This window comes from Physella acuta, unplaced genomic scaffold, assembly GCF_028476545.2.
Source record: "Physella acuta isolate Inbredline_101_S28 unplaced genomic scaffold, ASM2847654v3 ptg000878l, whole genome shotgun sequence".
Classification (NCBI taxonomy): domain Eukaryota; kingdom Metazoa; phylum Mollusca; class Gastropoda; family Physidae; genus Physella; species Physella acuta.
In genome coordinates, this window is record NW_026732395.1 from 279315 (window position 1) to 301773 (window position 22459).

Below are 22459 nucleotides of genomic sequence, written 5' to 3' on the forward strand. Positions count from 1 at the left end.
GGTATCACTTAATTATATATACAAATATTTTATAGCAGCTGCATTCACAATTACTTCAGTATTTTTTTGTGTGTATAAGCATAGAAAATGTGAGCGTGTTATTAATCCATCCATGAAATATCAATCAGCTTGCTAAATAAAGAATAAGGAATATCGAACATAGCAGTATACAACCGTGACCTACATAGTTTCTTTCATGCATCTATTGGGGGAGGGGACGAAGAAATTCTACGCCCGCCCCCTCCCCAAAAGAAAAGGAATTCATATAGAAAACATACACTTTTACAAGTGTTCGCCCCCCGGAAAATGTAGTCCGCCCATCGAAAATATCATGTGCCCCCCCCCCTCCCCCTCACCCCCATCGGAGTAAAGAAGTCTGGAAGAAACACTAATGACCTATACCATCACTTATAATAGTGGTAGAGATCAATTTAAAAACTGACACCCGTTCGTGCTATATAATATATATATATATATATATATATATATATATATATATATATATATATATATATATATATATATATATATATATATATATATATATATATATATATATATATATATATATATGCATGATTCCTTATAATTATAAAATAATAGACTGGCATACGAAGTTATACTTTAGTACACAATTTTACTTATCACAGCATAGCGCCATTTAAAATGCGACAATTCGTACAGATTAAGAACCACTACTTGAGATAACTCAGTGGTCATAGGCCGTGTTTTGATTGGTATGTGTTGTCTCCGCATAATTTTGTCATACTCAATGATGGGTTGAGCGTGTAGTATTCAATGAATGGGGAAATCTTGTGTGTAACTCTCTTCATGTGCCGGTCATCCTAGGCCATGTCATTTAACACTATGGATTTAACCAACACGTGTAAGTCTGGGATTTCTTTTTGGAACTGAAATTTTTGCAAATTTTCTTTCGTTTTGTATGTCTATCGAAATGGTATCTTCTTGCCTAGAATCTTTTGCTATTTGACCTAACACATCGTTTTATTATGACTAATATTTACCTTATCCCTTATAACACTTATAACAAAAAAATCTTAAATTTAAAAAAAAACATCATTATCAAAAATACAACTACCCATACATTTACAATAACCGTTACCTCAAACATAGCTACCCATTTATTTGTATGTGTTTCTACGTGATGCTACACACATACCCCAAGTCCTAAACAATGCACTTACAAATTTTACTTTATCACTAACCCTAACGATACATTTGGGAATTGTGCTGACCACTATATCCGTTCAAATGCCGAGGTCAAGAAATAAATGAACTCTATTGCATCTTGATCGTTAGGTCTATAGAGAAACTTTACTACCCTAACCTTAAGCTGAAAACTAAACCAAAACCATATGGTTTAAAATGTCACCCTTGACATTGGCCTCTAAAACCATGTGTTAGGATGACAGATCGATAAAACCAGCTTATTGTTAATGTGGCTTTGTTGGGCAATAATGTGTAATGCAGAGAACTCTTTGTTATCTACTGTAGTGAAGGTTATAGACTAGTTTATAGACTACAGTTTATAGACTAGTTTATAGACTACAGGTTATAGACTAGTTTATAGACTACAGGTTATAGACTAGTTTATAGACTACAGGTTATAGACTAGTTTATAGACTACAGGTTATAGACTAGTTTATAGACTACAGGTTATAGACTAGTTTATAGACTACAGGTTATAGACTAGTTTATAGACTACAGGTTATAGACTAGTTTATAGACTACAGGTTATAGACTAGTTTATAGACTACAGGTTATAGACTAGTCTATAGACTACAGGTTATAGACTAGTTTATAGACTACAGGTTATAGACTAGTTTATAGACTACAGGTTATAGACTAGTTTATAGACTACAGGTTATAGACTAGTCTATAGACTACAGGTTATAGACTAGTTTATAGACTACAGGTTATAGACTAGTTTATAGACTAGAGTGTATGATAGAGTGTAATAAAGCAGGTACAACTGTTTGACTGAATACGGAATACGTGAACAAAACAAATTTCTCTAGATGTAATAACTATAATGCATAGATTCGTCCAGTGGCGTAGGCAGGGGGGGGGGGGGTGGGTTATGGGGGTATATATATAAAAAGTATGAGGGGGGGTGCAAATCGAAAGTTTGTACCCTGGTAAACATTGGAGCCCCCCCCCCCCCCCCCCCTTGAGACAATTCTGGCTACGCCACTGCATTCGTCTGTGAACTAACTGTAGTGAAGTTTAGAGACTACAGCCTATAGGCTACAGATTATAGACTACATGTCTATAGACTATAGGTCCATAGACTACAGTCTATAGACTACAGTTATATAGTCTACAGTCTACGATATAGTGTAATAAAGCAAGTACAACTACTCTGATTATTTGACTAAATATAAAATATAATACATAGAATCATCTGTGATCTAACTATATTAAAGTTTATAGACTACAATCTATAGAATACAGTCTATGATAGAGTGTAATAAAGCAGGTACAACTGCTCTGATTGTTTGACTAAATATGAAATACGTGAACATAACAGAATTCTCTAGATGTAGCCTAACTCTTCAGTTCTAAACATTGTAATTTAAATGATGAAATAGTGTTTAATGTGTAAATAGCATTTGAAAAATAAGTTTCTAATGATAGACTTCAATGTACAGCTGCTGTTTAAATGCAATGTTTCTATCTGGAACCTCTCGGGCGAAGTAGAAAAAAATATTATATTAATTTAATTAATTTAATTTAAAAAATTAATTACAATCCCGTGTGTAAATATACACATATCTACAAATTACGGTGAAAAAATACAAATGTAGAACAAAAGGTACAACTGCTTGTCTAAATTAACAATAGTTGTTCGAGAACTAAAATTGTGGGTGTTATCATAAAAAATTCAACAATTATTCATGTAATTTAATTGCTTATTGTCTGGCAGTTTTAAAATTTAAAAATTAAAATGTACCAACATACAAAATCAACGGACCAGTACATATTTTCGCCACCCCAGTAATCTTGAGCTTAAGTGTCAAACATAGGCGGGTGTTACACGGTGCTGTCCCCCTGCCCAGCCTTGCGGTGTTTGACTAAACGTTACGGCCAGAGTTTCTTTCAAGGCCCCCCCCCCCCCCCCCGGGAAAAATTTTACCCCCCCCCCCCCCCCCGAACGAAATGAAATTTATATAATTTATATAGAAAATATATACTTTTAACAGTGTCCGCCCCCCCCCCGAAGAAAGTCTAACGCCCCCCCCCCCCGAAAATTTCAAGTGCCCCCCCCCCCCCCCTTCCCGGATAAAAATGTCTGGAAGAAACAATGGTTACGGCTTATCATTGCTACGTTGGATGATTTGATATATCTACATGTCTAAATGAGAGAAAATAACCAACGCATCTCTATATTATTTTTTAAACCATTGAGAGTTGATTTCTGCAGAGTTTTATTTTCACATCTTGTTATTTTGATTTCATGTTTTCTTTAACATCTAAACAAATTGTCAATCCATTTAAAAAAGTAATATAAAAATTTAGGAGAAATGTTTTTTAAATCAATAATTGTATTGAATCACAATATATTAAAATGTCAGTTACAAACAGATTAAACGCTCATAAAATGTAAATGTCAATTGGATAACAGTGAATACCCTCCCACACGTTTTGGGTTAGGGAAATCGATTTTTTAATTGATTCACTCAATAACAAGCGCCTATAGTTTATATGATTAACAAAACTAAGATGGATGATTTGTTTACGGTGTATTAAGTGAATTCTTCTAGCATAAGGGACCATTTCATTTCTTATATCAAAACGGGACGTTTGCAGAACACGCTCATAGTCAAATATGTATCAATATATAAAAAAATAAATAAATGAATTAAAAAAAAAAAATATATATATTTATATTTATATATATATATATATATATATATATATATATATATATATATATATATATATATATATATGTATGTATATATATATATATATATATGTATACAAATATAATATGTCTCTCTCTTTCTCTCTCTCTCTCTCTCTCTATATATATATATATATGCTATACAAAATACATTATATTTATATACACATTAACATATACATATATATATTATATATATATATATTATATATATATATATATATATATATTATATATATATATATATATTATATCTGTTTTACCATATATATAAATATATATACATTAATTTGTATATGTATATATATATATATATATATATATATAATCATATAAATTATATATATATATATATATATATATATATATATATATATATATTATATATATTGCTATACAAATACATTATGTTTATAAAGATACACACACACATTAAAGAACAACATTTAGCAGTTATCTCTTTTACCCTTGTAGCTGAGTGCATGCTATACATGTGTGTATATGTTAGTACATTAAAAAGAAATATTACTTTTAAGGTCTGACTTCTTGTGGTGATGGCTAGAGATGAGATGTACAACACGTCAAAAAAAAAAAAGCAAGACATAATCAAATAATTAAATTCTCAACGACTCATTAGAAAGATTTCCAAGTCGGGCGACAGATTATTAAGCCCCCGTTGGCACAACCTATTAAAACAGATCTTTTCACATAAATTAATTAAATAACAAAATTTTAATGAAAGTATTAATTATTTATTTTTTTAAATAATTTTTTTGATTAATAATGGCGACTACACATTTGGAGAACGCCCTAGGTGACTGAATATTTTGCCTGAAGTGTCACGCCGTCCCTGGATATTTCCATAATTTCGGTAGCAGAAACCCGTATGAACACACCCCCGTCCGTTGATTGTATGGTGTTTTAGACCATCACGTATGTAGTTATAACACAATGTAATCTTGGCCAGTCATAGCTGCACTACTGCCCGCGATAATAGTTGCTTGATAATAGGTCAAGTGGTGACGACTAGTGTTTTAGGTTGCTCGATGATATTTCATAGTTATTTCCCTTTACTTTGTTTTTACTGTTTTACATATAATTAGTTTTCTTTCTAAGTGTGTATATACTACTATAATACACTATTCAAGTATTTGATTTATAGAACTCAGTATAGAATAGTGTTAGACCATGCAAACTGATACTAAACATTTAAAAATGCTGAATTTATTTTTAATCAACCTAATTATCTTTAATCTTTGAAATATTGTCTAACCTAGTTTTTATGGACGTATGTAAACTAGTTTAAAAAATTATGAAGATAAAATCACTTCACCTAAATTATCTTTGGGTGGTTATCAATGGTCTTGGTTATAATTAGTTCATGACGTCATTGTAAGTAAAATACTAAGTGAGATGATCATCGTTTATCAAAGGGGTCGTCCATAAATGTCGTCACACTCGTAGGGGGGATTGGGGGTCCGTAATTTTGTGACGGTGTGTGATGAGGGTGAGGGGGGGGGGGGGGTCCGATGGTTGGACGTCACACATTGGCAAAAAAAAAAATGTTAGAAAACGAATTTTTGCCGTTCTTTCGCGTTTTAGAAACTGTTTTAATTAATTGTAATAGGAATTGATTAAAATACTCTATGTTGACAAAGTTCAGACAAGATTTTAGAAAAATATCGGATTTTACGAAAAAGTCAACTGCAATTTTGAGGGGTGGGGGGTTGTAAACTGAGGTGTGAAGTCATTTTAGGGGGGCGGGGGGTCTGACTTTTTTGACGATGTGTGACGGAGGGGAAAGGGGAGGTAAAAATCGTCAAAAAAGCGTCACATCATTTATGGATGACCCTAAAGACAAAGGTTAACCGAAGCTCATATACTTATCCTATGTTGGTTGGCATAGAAGTCGTGGAGCGGGGGTGGGGTGGGGCGGGGGAGAGTATTATATGTAAATCTCCCTGAGCATAGACGTACATATTATCATCTGTTTCATTACAATGAAACACTATTGATGACCTCGGAAGAATTCCCTAACCACAACTTGACTGAAGTCTGGTATCCACACCACGACTTGATTGCTGTTCATATCCACATCAAGACCTCACAAAACAAAACAAAATAATAAAGAATATCCGTTTGTCATAGTTGAAAAACTAAGCATAAATACATACAATACAATTTTTAATTTTGTCAGTCTTCGTCGATTTATATATACCCCCATAACAAAAAAATAGTGGATCTTTATGCTTTGACAACGTATATCAGTTTCATAAAAGTGTGTGATAAAACCGAGGTCAACGAACGTAATACACTATCAAATTTAACAGGTGCTTTTACTAGACTTTATAATGACTGATAAACGTTGTACCTCCTCTATCCACGTCTAATACCTGCACATACATGTTTTTAAATAGTTAAAGAAAAGGACGACGAAAATATACATGCATAACATGTATAAATGTAAAAAAATGGTATAAAACGTAGGTCTATATATATAATTGGTACAGGTCATTTACATAAACCAGTATTATCTAAATGATTGTAAGCCATTGAATTGATGTCTGAATATGAAAAGAACTCAAAAGAAAATAGTGTTTCGCATAAGTTTTGGCCTTCTATTAAATGTCGAACAGAGAAAGGGGGTGGAGGCATGTAGCAAAATAATGTAGCCTATTTTGATGCATCTAAGTGTCTAAAATATTTTACTGAACCTAACTCGATCTCTAAACAATAACTACAAACTTTTACCCAAATTCTTCTCCTAATTCAAATTTTCAATTTACTCTTAACCTAAACCTAATTTTAACCTTAGCATTACATTTTGGTTAATGTAAAAGTCTAACTATTGATGTGGTCGATTTGCTACTCCTAATTATTTTAAAACACAAATTTAAAAGTAAATTGAAACATTTAAATAGTTAATTAGTTAGCACTAATTAATCGATTGTTTCCAAATTGTGTGTCAGTGTATGTGTATAAGAAAAATGATTGTAATCTTCACGTCATGTGATTAGACCCAGTGATGTGACATGTGACATACATGACATAATGGATGCCTCGTCTATCAGGTGCGGCGAGAACTAAGTCCACTTTGGATCACTGGGATATTTCACTGTGATCGTGCTTTGATCGTAGTGTGTCGTTAAAGAGTGTGTTTAGTCATTTGTTGATCGCAGTGTGTCGTTAAAGATTGTGTTTAGTCATTTGTTGATCGCAGTGTGTCGTTAAAGATTGTGTTTAGTCATTTGTTGATCGCAGTGTGTCGTTAAAGATTGTGTTTAGTCATTTGTTCGTCATGCTTTGATCGCAATGTGCCATTAAAGATTGTGTTTAGTCATTTGTTGATCGTGCTATGATCATAGTGTGCTGTTAAATATTGTGTTCAGTGATTTTTTTGCCTTACACAACTACAGGTATACGTTATTTGAAATGTGATTTTAAAGTTGTATGCCCGATTTTTATGTTGCGCCGTGTAATCAAAATAATTCAAGCATATCAACTTTTGAACAATCTCTATTGCTAATCATTGTACCTTTCTTGTGGAAATTTGAAATACAGCGTGTATCTGTGTCTTTACTTAAGCACCTTAAATTGGAGTGATTTAAAAAAAAGGGTTTCGTGTCAGTTTTAGCAAAAACCGAGATATTTTATTTTTATATTTAAATTTACAGTATTTATTACTTTTAAGCGTAGAAATATAACAGATATTTCCAGATTTTTTATATATTAAAATCGCCTGAGTTTTTAATCAGCTTAAAATCTTATTTTCACCAGCTTAAATTCCCAAAATTGACATTGATATCTTACTACTTCACTCTTTACATACTGTTTATTATAATATGCCTTTATCTTTACGTTACCTTTACCGGGAAGAAAACAAAAAGTGATATTTTAAATACTTTTCTACATCAGAACCAGCAAGTGTGACTCATGGTTCCCAAGCATCGATTACATAACATCCTTGATGAGTCTCTGGACAGTGCCGGACATAGCTGTGAATATGTCGAATCGTGCACACATACACGGCTCTCGCATACGGAGAGGAAACTTCTCATACACAAGCCACGTATGTTTATACATGTTTTCTTAAGAAATAAAATATAATCTGCTCATATTTTAAGGTAAACACCACATATTCTACCAGTACTTTTCTTACAACTGACGATTTTTCAATAATGTAAATCTGATAATAAAGTGCTGTTTTCAACCTGGGTTTGATTGAACCCCAGGGGTTTAGTGAGTAACTCTCAAGGGTTCGGCGGAGGTCAAGAGACACACCCGACTCATATGATTCAAGATCGGATAGAATTATTAGGAATGTTTCGTAAATGCGCACATGAAACTGGTGGGGTTTGATACCTCCAAATATATTAAAAACCATTGTAATAGACCATAAGCACTACTATCAGAAAAGAAAAACAGATTTTTATGATTGAAACTTTAAAATAGAAATGGGATGGCGTGACAGAGCAGTAGAGACCTCGACTGCAAATCCAAAATGTTATCAAGGTCGGATTCCAAAACCCTTTTACTCTATCCATACACGTAGGCATATATAATTATGAAAATGCATATAAATATATATATATATATATATATATATATATATATATATATATATATATATATATATATATATATATATATATATATATATATATATATATATATGTGTGTGTGTGCGCGTGTGCGCGTGTGCGCGTGTGTGTGTGTGTCTTTAAGTATAAAATGTCTACAGGTTCAGTGGTGTGTAATTGAATGTTAAATTGCACTAAACTGTACAGCTGACAAAAATCGATATTTTAAAACATATCTTATGTTGTCTATTTTTGATTAAAATCAATACACCGACAGTATATTCAATTAAACAGTATTTACATTACACACCGGTTCTTCAAAATTAATGCAATTTTAAAAATGTAATCTCTAAACTCATTTACAGACATCGTTTTTTCAATCAAGTGATTTCAGTTGCAGCATACAGTTCATACTATTTGTTCTCGTATAGCTTTTAAAACGTGCAAAATTGAGGAACAAAAATGGTAGTGTATTCACTTTCTGCTGCGTACCGTATGGTTTCAGAGAGCCTGTCAAGATGCTACATACCTGCCCGTTATGTGCTGGCTGCTTGGTCCTTCCTGGGGTTTATCAACATGTTCACACTCCGGATGGATTTGAACATAGCCCTGCTGGCTATGGTGGACAACACTAACGGCTCGACCAAGTCGTCGAATGGGCTGGCGAGTACAGCGGCAACGTTGGTCAACGTGTCGACAAATGACGTGAGTGTTTGGTTTAAGGTGGAGGGGGAAGTCGACAAATGACGTGAGTGTTAAAATCAGTGGGGGGGGGGGGGGGAGTGTCATCAAATGACGTGAGTGTTTGGTTCAGTGGGGGGGGGGAGGAGTGTCGACAAATGACGTGAGTCTTTGGTTCAAGGGGGGGGGGAAGGGGGGGGGGAGTGTCGACAAGTGACGTGAGTGTTTGGTTCAGGGGGGGAGTGTCGACAAATGACGTGAGTGTTTAGTTCAGGGGGGGGGGGAGAGTGTCGACAAGTGACGTGAGTGTTTGGTTTAAGGTGGAGGGGGAAGTCGACAAATGACGTGAGTGTTTAAATCAGTGGGGGGGGGGGGGAATGTCATCAAATGACGTGAGTGTTTGGTTTAAGGTGGAGGGGGAAGTCGACAAATGACGTGAGTGTTTAGTTCAGTGGGGGGGGGGGAGTGTCGACAAATGACGTGAGTGTTTGGTTCAGTGGGGGGGGGGGGAGGAGTCGACAAATAACGTGAGTGTTTGGTTCAGTGGGGGGGTAGTGTCGACAAATGACGTGAGTGTTTGGTTCAGGGGGGAGTGTCGACAAATGACGTGAGTGTTTCGTTCAAGGGGGGGGGGGGGAGTGTTGACAAATGACGTGAGTGTTTGATTGGGGGGAGTACTTATCGACAAATGACGTGTTTGGTTCAGGGGGGGGGGGGGTAGTAGTGTCGACAAATGACGTGAGTGTTTGATTCAGTGTGGGAGGGGGGAGGACAAATGACGTGAGTGTTTGGTTCAATGGGGGGGAGGAGTGTTGACAAATGACGTGAGTGTTTGATTGGGGGGAGTACTTATTGACAAATGACGTGTTTGGTTCAGGGGGGGGGTAGGAGTGTCGACAAATGACGTGAGTGTTTGATTCAGTGTGGGGGGAGGACAAATGACGTGAGTGTTTGGTTCAGTGGGGGGGGGGGAGGACAAATGACGTGAGTGTTTGGTTCAGTGGGGGGGGGGAGGATAAATGACGTGAGTTTTTGGTTCAGTGGGGGGGGGAGTGTCGACAAATGACGTGGGTGTTTGGTTCAAGGGGGGGAGGAGTGTTGACAAATGACGTGAGTGTTTGATTGGGGGGAGTACTTATTGACAAATGACGTGAGTGTTTGGTTCAGGGGGGGGTAGGAGTGTCGACAAATGACGTGAGTGTTTGATTCAGTGTGTGGGGGGGGGGAGGACAAATGACGTGAGTGTTTGGTTCAGTGTGGGGGGGGGGGGTCGACAAATTACGTGAGTGCTTGGTTCGGTGTGTGTGGGGGGGGGGGGGCTGTGATTTTGTGAGTATATATTAAGATAGAGAGAGAGGTTATAGTGTTTTGATGGGACTGTGTCAATCTAACATTGTCTTAAGATAGAGATAGCTCCATAGATTGTTGTGTTTTGATGGGGTTGTGCCTATTCAAGATTGTGACAGTTTTCATGTAATGTTGTGTGCTAATGTGAAATCTAGATTTGTCAATAAAAAACGATTGTGTCCATATGAAATAGTAAACGATATGAATGGTTTGTGAGTCTGTAGTGTCCATGTGATTGTATACCCTTAGGATAGTGCTATTCAGGATTGTGACACAATTTCATTAAAAATCAGTTTGATTTTGTTTCACGATGTTCAACCATGATTGCAATATTATAGATTGTATCAGTATCCATATAATATATAAAGCATAAAACTGGTTATCAAATAGTTCTGTTTTAGTATTCAGTTGTTTTTTGTTTTTTTTTTACTTTCAAAAAAGTTTGAGATTTAAAAGTTTAATTTGATTTATCTAATTGGCGTTACCAAACCCTAATCATAAACCACGTTTGTATTGGTCAACGTTTGTCCTTCCCTCCAGTCTGGAAAGTTCCACTGGTCAGAGAGGAACCAGGACATTGTCCTGAGCGCCTTCTTCTACGGCTACTGCAGCACCCAAATTCTGGGCGGGTACCTGTCCGGAAAGTTCGGGGCCAAGAACATCCTGGGGGTGGGGATCCTCGTCACCTCCCTGCTCGCTCTCGTCACACCTGTGGCCGCCTTCAGGAGCTTCTACCTGCTGCTGCTCTGTCGGGTCTTGCAGGGATTTGCACAGGTGTGTTTTTTTTTATTATGATGCTTTAATCATGAGTAATTTGACAACGCTTTAGTGTTTTTTTTTTATCATTATGATGCGTTAATCATGAGTAATTTGACAACGCTTTAGTGGTTTTTTTCCTATTATTATGATGCTTTAATCATGAGTTATTTGACAACGCTTTAGTGGGTTTTTTCCTATTATTATGATGCTTTAATCATGAGTAATTTGACAACGCTTTAGTGGGTTTTTTTCCCTATTATTATGATGCTTTAATCATGAGTTATTTGACAACCCTTTAGTGGGTTTTTCTCCCTATTATTATGATGCTTTAATCATGAGTAATTTGACAACGCTTTAGTGGGCTTTTTTCCCTATTATTATGATGCTTTAATCATGAGTAATTTGACAACGCTTTAGTGGTTTTTTTTCCCCTATTATTATGATGCTTTAATCATGAGTTATTTGACAACGCTTTAGTGGGATTTTTTTCCTATTATTATGATGCTTTAATCATGAGTTATTTGACAACGCTTTAGTAGTTTTTTTTATAATTATGATGCTTTAATCATGAGTTATTTGACAACGCTTTAGTGGGTTTTTGTTTCTATCATTGTGATGCTTTAATCGTGAGTTATTTGACAAAGCTTTAGTGGGTTTTTTTTTATCATTAAGATGCTTTAATCGTGAGTAATTTGACAACGCTTTAGTTGGGTTTTTTTTAAAATAATTATGATGCTTTAATCATGAGTTATTTGACAACGCTTTAGTAGTTTTTTTTTATAATTATGATGCTTTAATCATGAGTTATTTGACAACGCTTTAGTGGGTTTTTGTTTCTATCATTGTGATGCTTTAATCGTGAGTTATTTGACAAAGCTTTAGTGGGGTTTTTTTTATCATTAAGATGCTTTAATCGTGAGTAATTTGACAACGCTTTAGTTGGGTTTTTTTAAAAATAATTATGATGCTTTAATCATGAGTTATTTGACAACGCTTTAGTGGTTTTTTTTATGATGCTTTAATCATGAGTAATTTGACAACGCTTTAGTGAGCTTTTTCTTCTTCTATTGTTATGATGCTTTAATCATGAGTTATTTGACAACGCTTTAGCGGTTCTTTTGTTCTTCTTCCCGCAATGCTTTTCATGTTAGTAGTATTGTAATAGGGATCTTTTTGAACTTGTCGGTCCATGGGCAGATGATGCCGAATTCACCTGAAAGGATGGTGTGGGCAGCACTGTGCCCACCCAGCTTTACGTTATGTAACGTGATTTAGGTATCGGTCAGTACTAGGTAAACTCATGAGGAATGCACTTAAAACTTTCAATTCGGACTAATTATAAGGGGAAGGGGTGTGTGTGGAGACTGGCAGAAGGACATTTTATCTATATACATTTGATTTAGTTTGGTAGGGGGGTGTAGTAGTCATACGCTGTCATCCGACCACACTGTTCCACCAGTAGTATTAGGAAAAAGAAACATCTTGCGATACATGGTATTGAGACATCTTTAGCTAAGACAAAGATTGTTACTTACTGTATGAGGAAGACAGGTACAATGTTTTAGTGGCTATTTTTAAACGTCCCAGGGATTGGCTCAACCATGCATGCACACGATGTGGTCAAGGTGGGCTCCAGAGAGAGAAAAAAGTTTGCTGATGACCTTTACATATGCAGGTAAATGATTCAAATGTGTGTAAATAATCAGCATAACTTGTCTATAAAATAAGCAATTGTTGACAGCGACGTACTTCCTATGTATGAGAACATTGAAAACTATGTAGTCATGTCACTGTGATTTTATATGTTTTAATGAAACATCATGTATTAAGTAAACCCTAAAGGACAGTGTAAAGTGTTTTTATATGAAATTATTTGATAATGTTATTTGAACATTCTTCCAATAGACCCTGCGCCTCCCTCACACTGTTCACAAACACTTGGCCGTTAAAGGTCATATTTTCGCTGAACCGTTGTCTTTCAATGCGTCCGATATGTCAGTTCATCAGCCTAGAAGTGATATGTTGAATTGTATTATTAAAAGGCATACCTTTAAATTAAATAGAATATTTTCTGTTTATTTCTCATATTGTGATGAGTTTAAAAATTGAACATTTATCTTATCTTCCAAAAAATATTTCGTGAATTCGTATTTCTGTTATTTGTTTCCACTGTACAAATCATATTATTTTATTTCCAACAAAAATTGAGGTCTAGTTATCCATTTAAAGCACATCTTTAGTACTTACGTGTGTTATCATGGTCCTTTCCAATTTAGTTAATGCGTTTATTCCTCTAAATTCCTACATTCTGCTACCTGTTGTAATTTCTCTGGAGTTAAAATGTGACCAACAACTTTCCAGGTTGTCAGGTGGGTACTGTGATAGCGACATGGGCCACAGGTTACATGGCAGACGGCGACATACTTGGCGGCTGGCCGCTTGTCTTCTACGTCTTCGGTAGGAACTTTCTAAATTTCAATTCGTAATTACATAATTGCTCCGTGTCTTAGATTTAAAAAAAATACATTTAGAGTCTTTTATTAAGATAAGCTTCTTTAAAAAGTATAAACGAAGCAAAAAATTGCATAAAAACCGTTTTACTAATAAAGGAAAAATAATTTACTTTCTTTAATTTATACCAATACACTATTTAAATAACTGTAAAGAAAAGCGTGGGTCTCTATAATATGTAATGGATACCTTTACTAATATTTAGGAAGTGACCCACGCTTTTCTTTATAGTTATTTAAATTGCTTTTAAATAACAGTACTCCGTGTCTTAGTTAAACAATACATTTAGCATTTTTTATTAAGATAAGCTACTTTAAAAAGTGTATACAAAACAAAAAATAAAACAGAGAAGAAAATTAGATTGTAATATTTGTTACTGAGTATATTTACAAACATATATTTAAAACAAACGCTACATATTTGAAGATACTGATTAACATTATGCAATTCAATTTTATTCAATTTTTTGGGGGCTATTTATACTTGTAGATAACGTTTGGAAACCCCTGTAATTTTTATCTACTAACATTTTTATATCAGACAACTTTACAGATATGTTCATGTGTCTTTTAATTTTAGCGATAGTTCTATGTGTGTTTGAACTGTAGCAATATTCTCATGTTTTTTAACTCTAGGTATAGTTCCATGTTTTACCTGTAACAATAATATTCTCATGTGTTTCAACTGTGGCGATATTTTCAAGTGTGTTTAAACTGCAGCAATATTCTCATGTGTTTTAACTCTAATGATAGTTCCATGTTCTAATAATATTCTCAAGTGTTTCAACTGAGCAATATTCTCATGTGTTTTAACTCTAATGATAGTTCCATGTTCTAATAATATTCTCACGTGTTTCAACTGAGCAATATTCTTATGTGTTTTAACTCTCTAGGTGGCGCTGGTGTGCTCTGGTCCTTGAACTGGATATGTCTGATACACGACAGACCTGAGACACACCCCAGGATATCAAAGGAGGAGAAAGAATATATAGAGAAAAGTCGCCTCTCTTCAGCGCAATTGGTAACTATTTTACTATGACCATGTGTTTTCATCACAAACCGTAACTATGACCATGTGTGTTTAAAGTTACACATTCAAAATACTCTAAAAAAGAACTAGTGTTTTCTGAAACGTTCACAAATATAAATCATGAAACATGTGATATTTAAGTCTAGCGTCTTAATATACCCACGTTATCTATGGTTAATAGTCAGAGCGTGCAAAGTTTGCCTTTACTAAAGGACTGATCTATAACTTGTAATTACCCGCAGATACGACGTACACCCTCCCTCCCTCCAATGACTTATGTATATATTGTTAGACCAAATCCCTCACTGACGTACACTATCACAAAATGACACTTATATTTGTTTATTAAACCTAAGTAGACATACGACCTCACCAAATGACGTATCCATACTTTTTATTACTTCCCTCGTCCAGGTAAACGTACGCCCTCTCCCAGTGGCGTAGCTAGGGGAAGGTGGGTGGAGCGGCCGCACCGGGCACCGACCATAAAGTTACGAAAATAAACTACTAGAAGGCTTTTCACAATGATTTAACTGTTTTCTATACCGATTTTAGTGGCACCGAAATAGAAAATGTTACGCGAAAGTAAGCCGTAAGAAGCGCCACACCTTTCCATCACCTCTTGCTTTCTCACACACATGAATAAGTATTTATAGAACTGGAAGAAAGGGGTCAAAATTAATAGTTCGCCTCGGGCGCCAGAATGGGTCACTACGCCTCTGCCGTCGCCCTGCTTTTGAATACTACCTACGCCAAGGTGAACGTCCGCCCTCACCTAATGTCTAATGTATATTTTGTAAAACTTCACTCGCCAGGGTAAACGTCCGCCCTCACCAAATGTCTGATGTATACTTTGTAACACTCCCCTCGCCCAGGTAAACGTCCGCCCTCCCTGGTTGAAAGTCCTCCGGTCACCTGCCCTGCTGGCCATTGTGGCGGCTCACTTCGCCAACGACTGGGGTTGTTTCGCCTTGACCACCTGCCTCCCCAGCTATCTGCACCACATTCTCAAATTTAATCTCAGACAGGTAAGTGCAATTTATTTTACTAATTAAATATCAGACAAGTACGTACAATTTATTTTACTAATTAAATATCAGACAGGTACGTACAATTTATTTTACTAATTAAATATCAGACAGGTACGTACAATTTATTTTACTAATTAAATATCTGACAGGTACGTACAATTTATTTTACTCGATAAATTTCAAACATTTACGTGCAATTTATTTTACTAATTAAATCTCAGACAGGTACGCGCAACTATGTATTAATATTTCTTAGTTTAGTTTCTTACAGGTACGTGTAATGGATTATACTAATCCTTTTTTATAATTTAATCTCAGACATGTACGCACAATTTATTGTACTAATTCTTCTTATATTTATTATGTATGTCTACTAATCTAAATGTCAAAGTTTACAATACTGCACACACTGGGGTTTTAATATGAACTTTACGAGTTTTAGCGTGTACACAACGTTCTTTATGGTATGTTTGCGTGTCGTGATTATTATTGTCCAGTGTCATTGTCATCAGATACACAGCGTATAAAGCCCACGCACATATTGATCTCACATTTCTCTATATAATATGTTAGGGGTTTTCTTCTAAAATTAGAATCAATAAGGTATGCAGTTATTTATATAGATATTAGAGAAATTAGTAGTGAATTTATGAGCCTACCTTATTCATGATTTAAGCATTAACATCAACAAAAAATTTAACATTTGTGAACATTTTTCTGTTATGTACAGAAAAGGTTCGTGACATCTCATTAGCTTTAGATTTATTATTGAAGCATGTGTACACACATACGTACACGTGTTCACATTTTTTGTTGTGTACAGAACGGGTTCCTGTCGTCCCTGCCCTACCTAATTCTTGTCTTCACCAACCCTCTGTCTGGTTGTCTGGCTGACGGGCTGAGGGGAAGTGGAATGTTGAGCACAAAAAACACAAGGAAGCTGGTAAATTCTATAGGTAAGTCATTGGTCAATATCATAGGTAAGTAACTGGTCAATTCTATAGGTAAGTCATTGGTCAATTTTATAGGTGAGTCACTGGTCAGTTCTATAGGTAAGTCACTGGTCAATTCTATAGGTAAGTCATTGGTCAATTTTATAGGTAACTGGTCAATTCTATAGGTACGTCACTGGTCAATTTTATAGATAAGTAACTGGTCAATTTTATAGATAAGTAACTGGTCAATTTTATAGATAAGTAACTGGTCAATTTTATAGATAAGTAACTGGTCAATTTTATTGGTAAGTCACTGGTCAATTTTATAGATAAGTAACTGGTCAATTTTATAGATAAGTAACTGGTCAATTTTATAAAGAAGTAATTGATCACTTATATAGATAAGTAACTGGTCAACTCTATAGGTAAGAAAATGGTCAATTTTATAGATAAGTAACTGGTCAATGCTATAGGTAAGAAAACGGTCAATTCTATAAGTAAGAAACTGGTCAATTCTATAAGCTAGAAACTGATCAATACTATAGGTAAGCAACTGTTTCATTCTATAAGTGAGAAAATGGTCGATTCTATAGATAAGGAACTGGTCATGGGCAGAAATATGGACACCGGCACTGAAAATAAACTTAAAACCGTGTCAGCGCTATTAAAAAGCAACTATTTTAGGTTAAGTGGTCATGCACTGTAATCATAAAGAATTGTTATAGGTCCTCAACCAGAGCCAAAAGTTAAACATTAAGTAGTGCTAATACATTTAAAAAATCTAATCATCAGCTAGCGAAAGCACCAAATTAATAAACTAAAACGAAATGCTTAATGCTGGTTAGTGTTGATACATGGATTGTTCAGAATTTAAGGGACTATAATGTTCCTGTGTGTATGATCTTTTTCTGTTTATCCCAGCTATCCAAATATTATTGTGCGTCTCGTCCAGGATCTTTTTATCTTTGCTATCCTTCTATCCTCGTGCGTCTACTCTAGGCCTGTTTATCCCTCTATATAACATTTACCTGTATCTATTCTAAGCCTGTTTATCTTGCTATCCTAATATTGTTGTGTGTCTATCCTTGGCATGTTTATCTTTGCTATCCTAACATTGTTGTGTGTCTATTCTAGGCCTGTTTATCTTTGCTATCCTAATATTGTTATATGTCTATCCTATGCCTGTTTATCCAGACTATCCCAATATTATTATGCCTCTATTCCAGGCCTGTTTATCCCTGCTATCCTGATGTTGTGCGTGTGTTTTGTGGACACAGACCGTAACGTTATCGTGGCCCTGCTCACATTGGCTGTTGGTTTCAGTGGCTTCACGATGGCGGGCTACAGCGTCAACCATCTGGACATAGCACCATCCTTCGCAGGTTTGGTCAATGACTGTAGTAGTTGATTATACTTGAACTGTAGTGGTACTAAAAACTGATTTATTTCTAAGTCTGATAAAAATGTGTGTATTTATTAAAAAGTTCTCATACAATTGTTTTTTTTTTTCGCTGGATATCGCCCCATCCTTCGCAGGTTCGGTCGATGACTGTAGTTGTTGATTATACTTGAACTACAGTGACACTGAAAAGTAGTTTTATTTCTAAGTCTGATAAAATAGTGCATGGAGAGGGGTGGGTGCCGCCATTTGACAATTAGAACTAGACACACCACTGTTGTCTCAAATACCCAAACAAGGATTAAAGGGATGATTTACATTTTTTATAAAATAGTGTGCCTTTTTTTAAAGAGGTCTCATACAATTAATTTTTGCTTTTTTACAGCAAATATATCTTAAACATATTTTTACAAAAGCAATGAGTTTATGAAAGAAGCGAGGTAATCTAATTTACAAAAATTACTAAATACATAGTATAAATCAATGGCGCTTAACCAGTTGACACGTATACTTAATTGTCTTCGAGAGGATCCCTTTCAACACTAAAATCAAGAACGAAGAAGAGATCGTATACATTTTTAAAATGTATTCCATTAAAAAGAAATTTACAGTTTTTTGTTAATGACAATTTTTTCAACATTCTCTCTTTCTCTCTTACATGTTCTTAGAATATATCAATCATAATTAAATTAAGTTACAAAAGACCATTATAATATACAACATCAATAAAAGGAAAGCTTCTTTTTATTATCTAAATACATTTTGATCAAATGTTTTTCCATTCCACACTTTGATATTGTTTTACATAGTTTATTTATACTGTAATGCATTCCTTATACCATTAAGTATTGAGTTATTATATTAACTATTTGGAAATAATTAATCCGAAAACGTTAAATCCTTAAATCAGGTATACTTTTTGGTGTGACGAATACGATTGGCACAACCACTGGTTTCATAGGGCCAGCTATACTAGGGGCGTTAACCGATGGGCAGGTAAGAAAATAGGAGTTATTTTACTTGAAATATCCAACCCATGAAAAAGTTATAAAATTCATTATTGTTGCTATTAATTCATCTAGAACGTCAGCAATGATGTTCATACACTTAGTTTCAAATACAAACTTTATTGAGTTATATTTTATACGTAAAATAGTTTTTAAAACAGTTTAGGTTCCTGTTCATAATAAATATAGTCCTGTTTTGTATTTATTTATTTCTTCTGAAAAAAAATAATTCACGAAATATTGCCAACTGTCAAATAGTCAAAAATCAATTTTCGAACTATTTTATGTCTAAATGGTTAAAATTTTATTGAATAGAGTGATACAGTAAATTTTTTTATCTTTTCTTTGTAATGATACTTTTAAACCAATGTGAAGATGGCAAAATGTAGACACCTTACTATTTGTACTACGATCTACGGCAAATGTAATGCATAAATATAACACTCGATTATTTTAAAATACGATGTTATTATTTTTTGCGTTATATGTATTAAATGGAACGGAGTAGTCGAACAGTAGAGCATACGACTGCTAAATGGAAAGTTCCGAGTTCGAATCCGAGTTCAGGTGTAATGGCTACCTAATTCCTGTTAGGGAAAATAAAGGCGTCTGGGCATAGTGCTTACCACACTATCCCTTCATATGCCGAGGTCACAGATAGATTCACTAGCCCCCATGTACGAAAGGGAAGTTTACTACTTTACTTTTAGTATTCTCTCTGTATTCATAATAAACTTAACTAGTAATTTTATCTTTCAGAACAACAAACACCAGTGGATCATTTTTTTCTACATCACTTCCGGTATCTTCTTCTTCGGGGGCATCGTGTTTCTCTTCTTCGCCCAGGGGGAGCCTCAGAACTGGGGCGCGCCGCCCGTAGATCTCGTCTACCGACCAATCAACGATACTGAACAGCGCGTGCCAGCTGAAGTTCAAGGCGACTCGGAACCAGGTGACCCTGCCACAAAGGTCAAGGAGGACGAACTTGTCAATCACAACGAGCGTGAGTGGGAAGCGTTGATAGAGCACCGACATTCTCGCAGAACAGCGCCTGTGAGCTCCTTCTCTCATGTCCTCAAATCGTTTTGAAAATCCGTTAAATCTTCAAACACAGTTGGAAAACATGCCCTCATGTCGCTTTGATACATGGTTAAATCTTCTCACAAAGTCGGAAAACGTACCCTCAAATCGTTTTGAAAATCCTTAAATCTTCAAACAAAGTAGGAAAACATGTCCTTAAATTGATTTGAAAATGTGTTGAATCTTCTCACAAAGTTGGAAAACATGCCCTCAAATTTGTTTGTCCACAAATCGTTTTGATTTTTGTTTAAGTGCCTTAAAGGATATGAAAACAGTAAAATGACGAAAACAATAAATTGACGAAAACAGTAAAAAGATGAAAACAGTAAAATGACGAAAACAGTAAAATGACGAAAACAGTAAAATGACGAAAACAGTAAAATGACGAAAACAGTAAAATGACGAAAGCAGTAAAATGACGAAAGCAGTAAAATGACGAAAACAGTAAAAGGACGAAAACAGTAAAATGACTCGCCTAGATAAAAAAAATATGTGTTCAGTTTCAGTCTGACAACAGACTCAAGATAATGCTCTCAATGCTCTCAATGATAAGAACAATTTTACAGTTATATTAATTATAAAATTGTGTTGCTAATGTATCCTCTGCTATTTTTTTAATATTCAAAAAATAATTGTTTAAATTCATAAACATTAAAGAAAATGTCAACAACTATATGTTATATTGTTTTCGAAAATGACTTAGTTATTTTGTTATGTTGATAATAAACACTGAGTATATCTCTTTAAGGTAAACAACTTTGCCCTTTTGGGAAAAAGGAATCTTGCCTTTCCTATTGTATGTAATATATTGTTTATAAGTTACATTGTTTTAAAAATTATTGTGATATTATTAAAAGAAAATACTTGTGATACTGCTGTTCGTGCATGTGCAAAGGGAATTAACTTGTTATTTATGATTTCTTTTTCCTCGATAATTTTTGTTATTGATTAAAATGTAATACATAATTAAAACAGTGATAATATTCGTTGTCTTGGATAATTATGAATTTTTAAAAAATATGAATTTGTAGGTCGATGTGGATGTTTTATTGGACACACGTGAACTTACTTTGACCAAATCAAGTTGAGTCACAGAGCTTATAAGGACTGAATCTAAGCTTCTTCGCCAGTCTCTCTGTTTATCTCTCTCTCTCGCTCTCTCTCTCTCTCTCTCTCTCTCTCTCTCGCTCACTCTCTCTCTCTCTCGCTCTCATTGGACCCATGTAATCCCCACAGCACTTGTGTAGCTGTCATCATTCATTCTTTATAATTTTCTAGACCAACTCACTTTTCTTTGCCTATGTGGGTTCCAGTCCAACGCTAGCTTCACGATGTTTTCATGTTGTTTTTATCAGGGCATTCCCTCTTTATTTGCGGGTTTTAATGTCTATCTTCGGACTACTGCCTCCAGAAAAAGTATCCTTTAAAATGTTAATTTTCATCTGTATAGTCTCAAACCCACCAAAAACTAAAAGTCCTATAGCTAATTTTCATCGTGAATTTATTCAATCCTAGTCTAAGGATTTGGTAAGAGAAGATCAGGTATATTTTTAAATGTCATACGATTTCAAAATCAAAATTAAGTTTTATATTAAAGCTTTAGAATATGGTTTAATACAGATTTTAATTTTGTTGCGATTAGATCTACATTTTAGTGTTATACTTAATCCAACGTTATTCCATACTGCTTGTTATATAGACAAATAAAACTTTACTCCTGACGTTTAAGTGTTAAAATTAACATGGTTATTTTCTCGTTGTATTTGTCTTAGGTTTTGTATGTATTATAGAAGATAGGATGAATAGTGTTTTTAACACGTGAGTTAGAATGTTAATATTTACTGATGGAAAGCGTGTCTGACGCTTCCCTTAACATAGCAATGAAGTCACTGCTCTTTGTAAAATGTAGTACTAGTACATATACGCGATATTTATTTGTCTATATTCCGTTTATTATTATTTTGCAGTACGGAAGTTAAGAATAATTGTGAGTTATAACGTTTGCTAAATTACAATCTACCACTGATTAAGGTTAATGTCTACATCAACCAGAATGTGATAATAGCAATGTTTTTTTTTTATTTTTACAGCGTGATTTAAATTTAATTCAAAGGAAAACTATAAACACCTTACTAATCGCGTGTTTTAAGTACTTGAATTAGATCGATCGCT

The 22459-nt window shown here is 34.7% G+C and overlaps 1 protein-coding gene across 2 annotated transcripts; it reads left to right on the forward strand.

Annotated features, from left to right (window-relative positions):
• Positions 1–734: 734 nt before the first annotated feature.
• Positions 735–20962, forward strand: LOC131952591 (sialin). Of its 2 annotated transcripts, none has more exons than XM_059315338.1 (12): positions 735–886; positions 7844–7997; positions 9014–9213; positions 11077–11310; positions 12883–12970; positions 13657–13752; positions 14699–14826; positions 15711–15863; positions 16690–16822; positions 18028–18183; positions 19111–19196; positions 19967–20962. In XM_059315338.1, the coding sequence occupies exons 2-12, from the start codon at positions 7862–7864 to the stop codon at positions 20294–20296; spliced, it is 1740 nt and encodes a 579-aa protein (XP_059171321.1). In that variant the 5' UTR covers positions 735–886; positions 7844–7861; the 3' UTR covers positions 20297–20962. The 2 variants fall into 2 exon arrangements, with proteins under 2 accessions (XP_059171321.1, XP_059171322.1); XM_059315339.1 differs by lacking the exon at positions 735–886 and adding an exon at positions 7045–7344.
• Positions 20963–22459: the final 1497 nt, after the last annotated feature.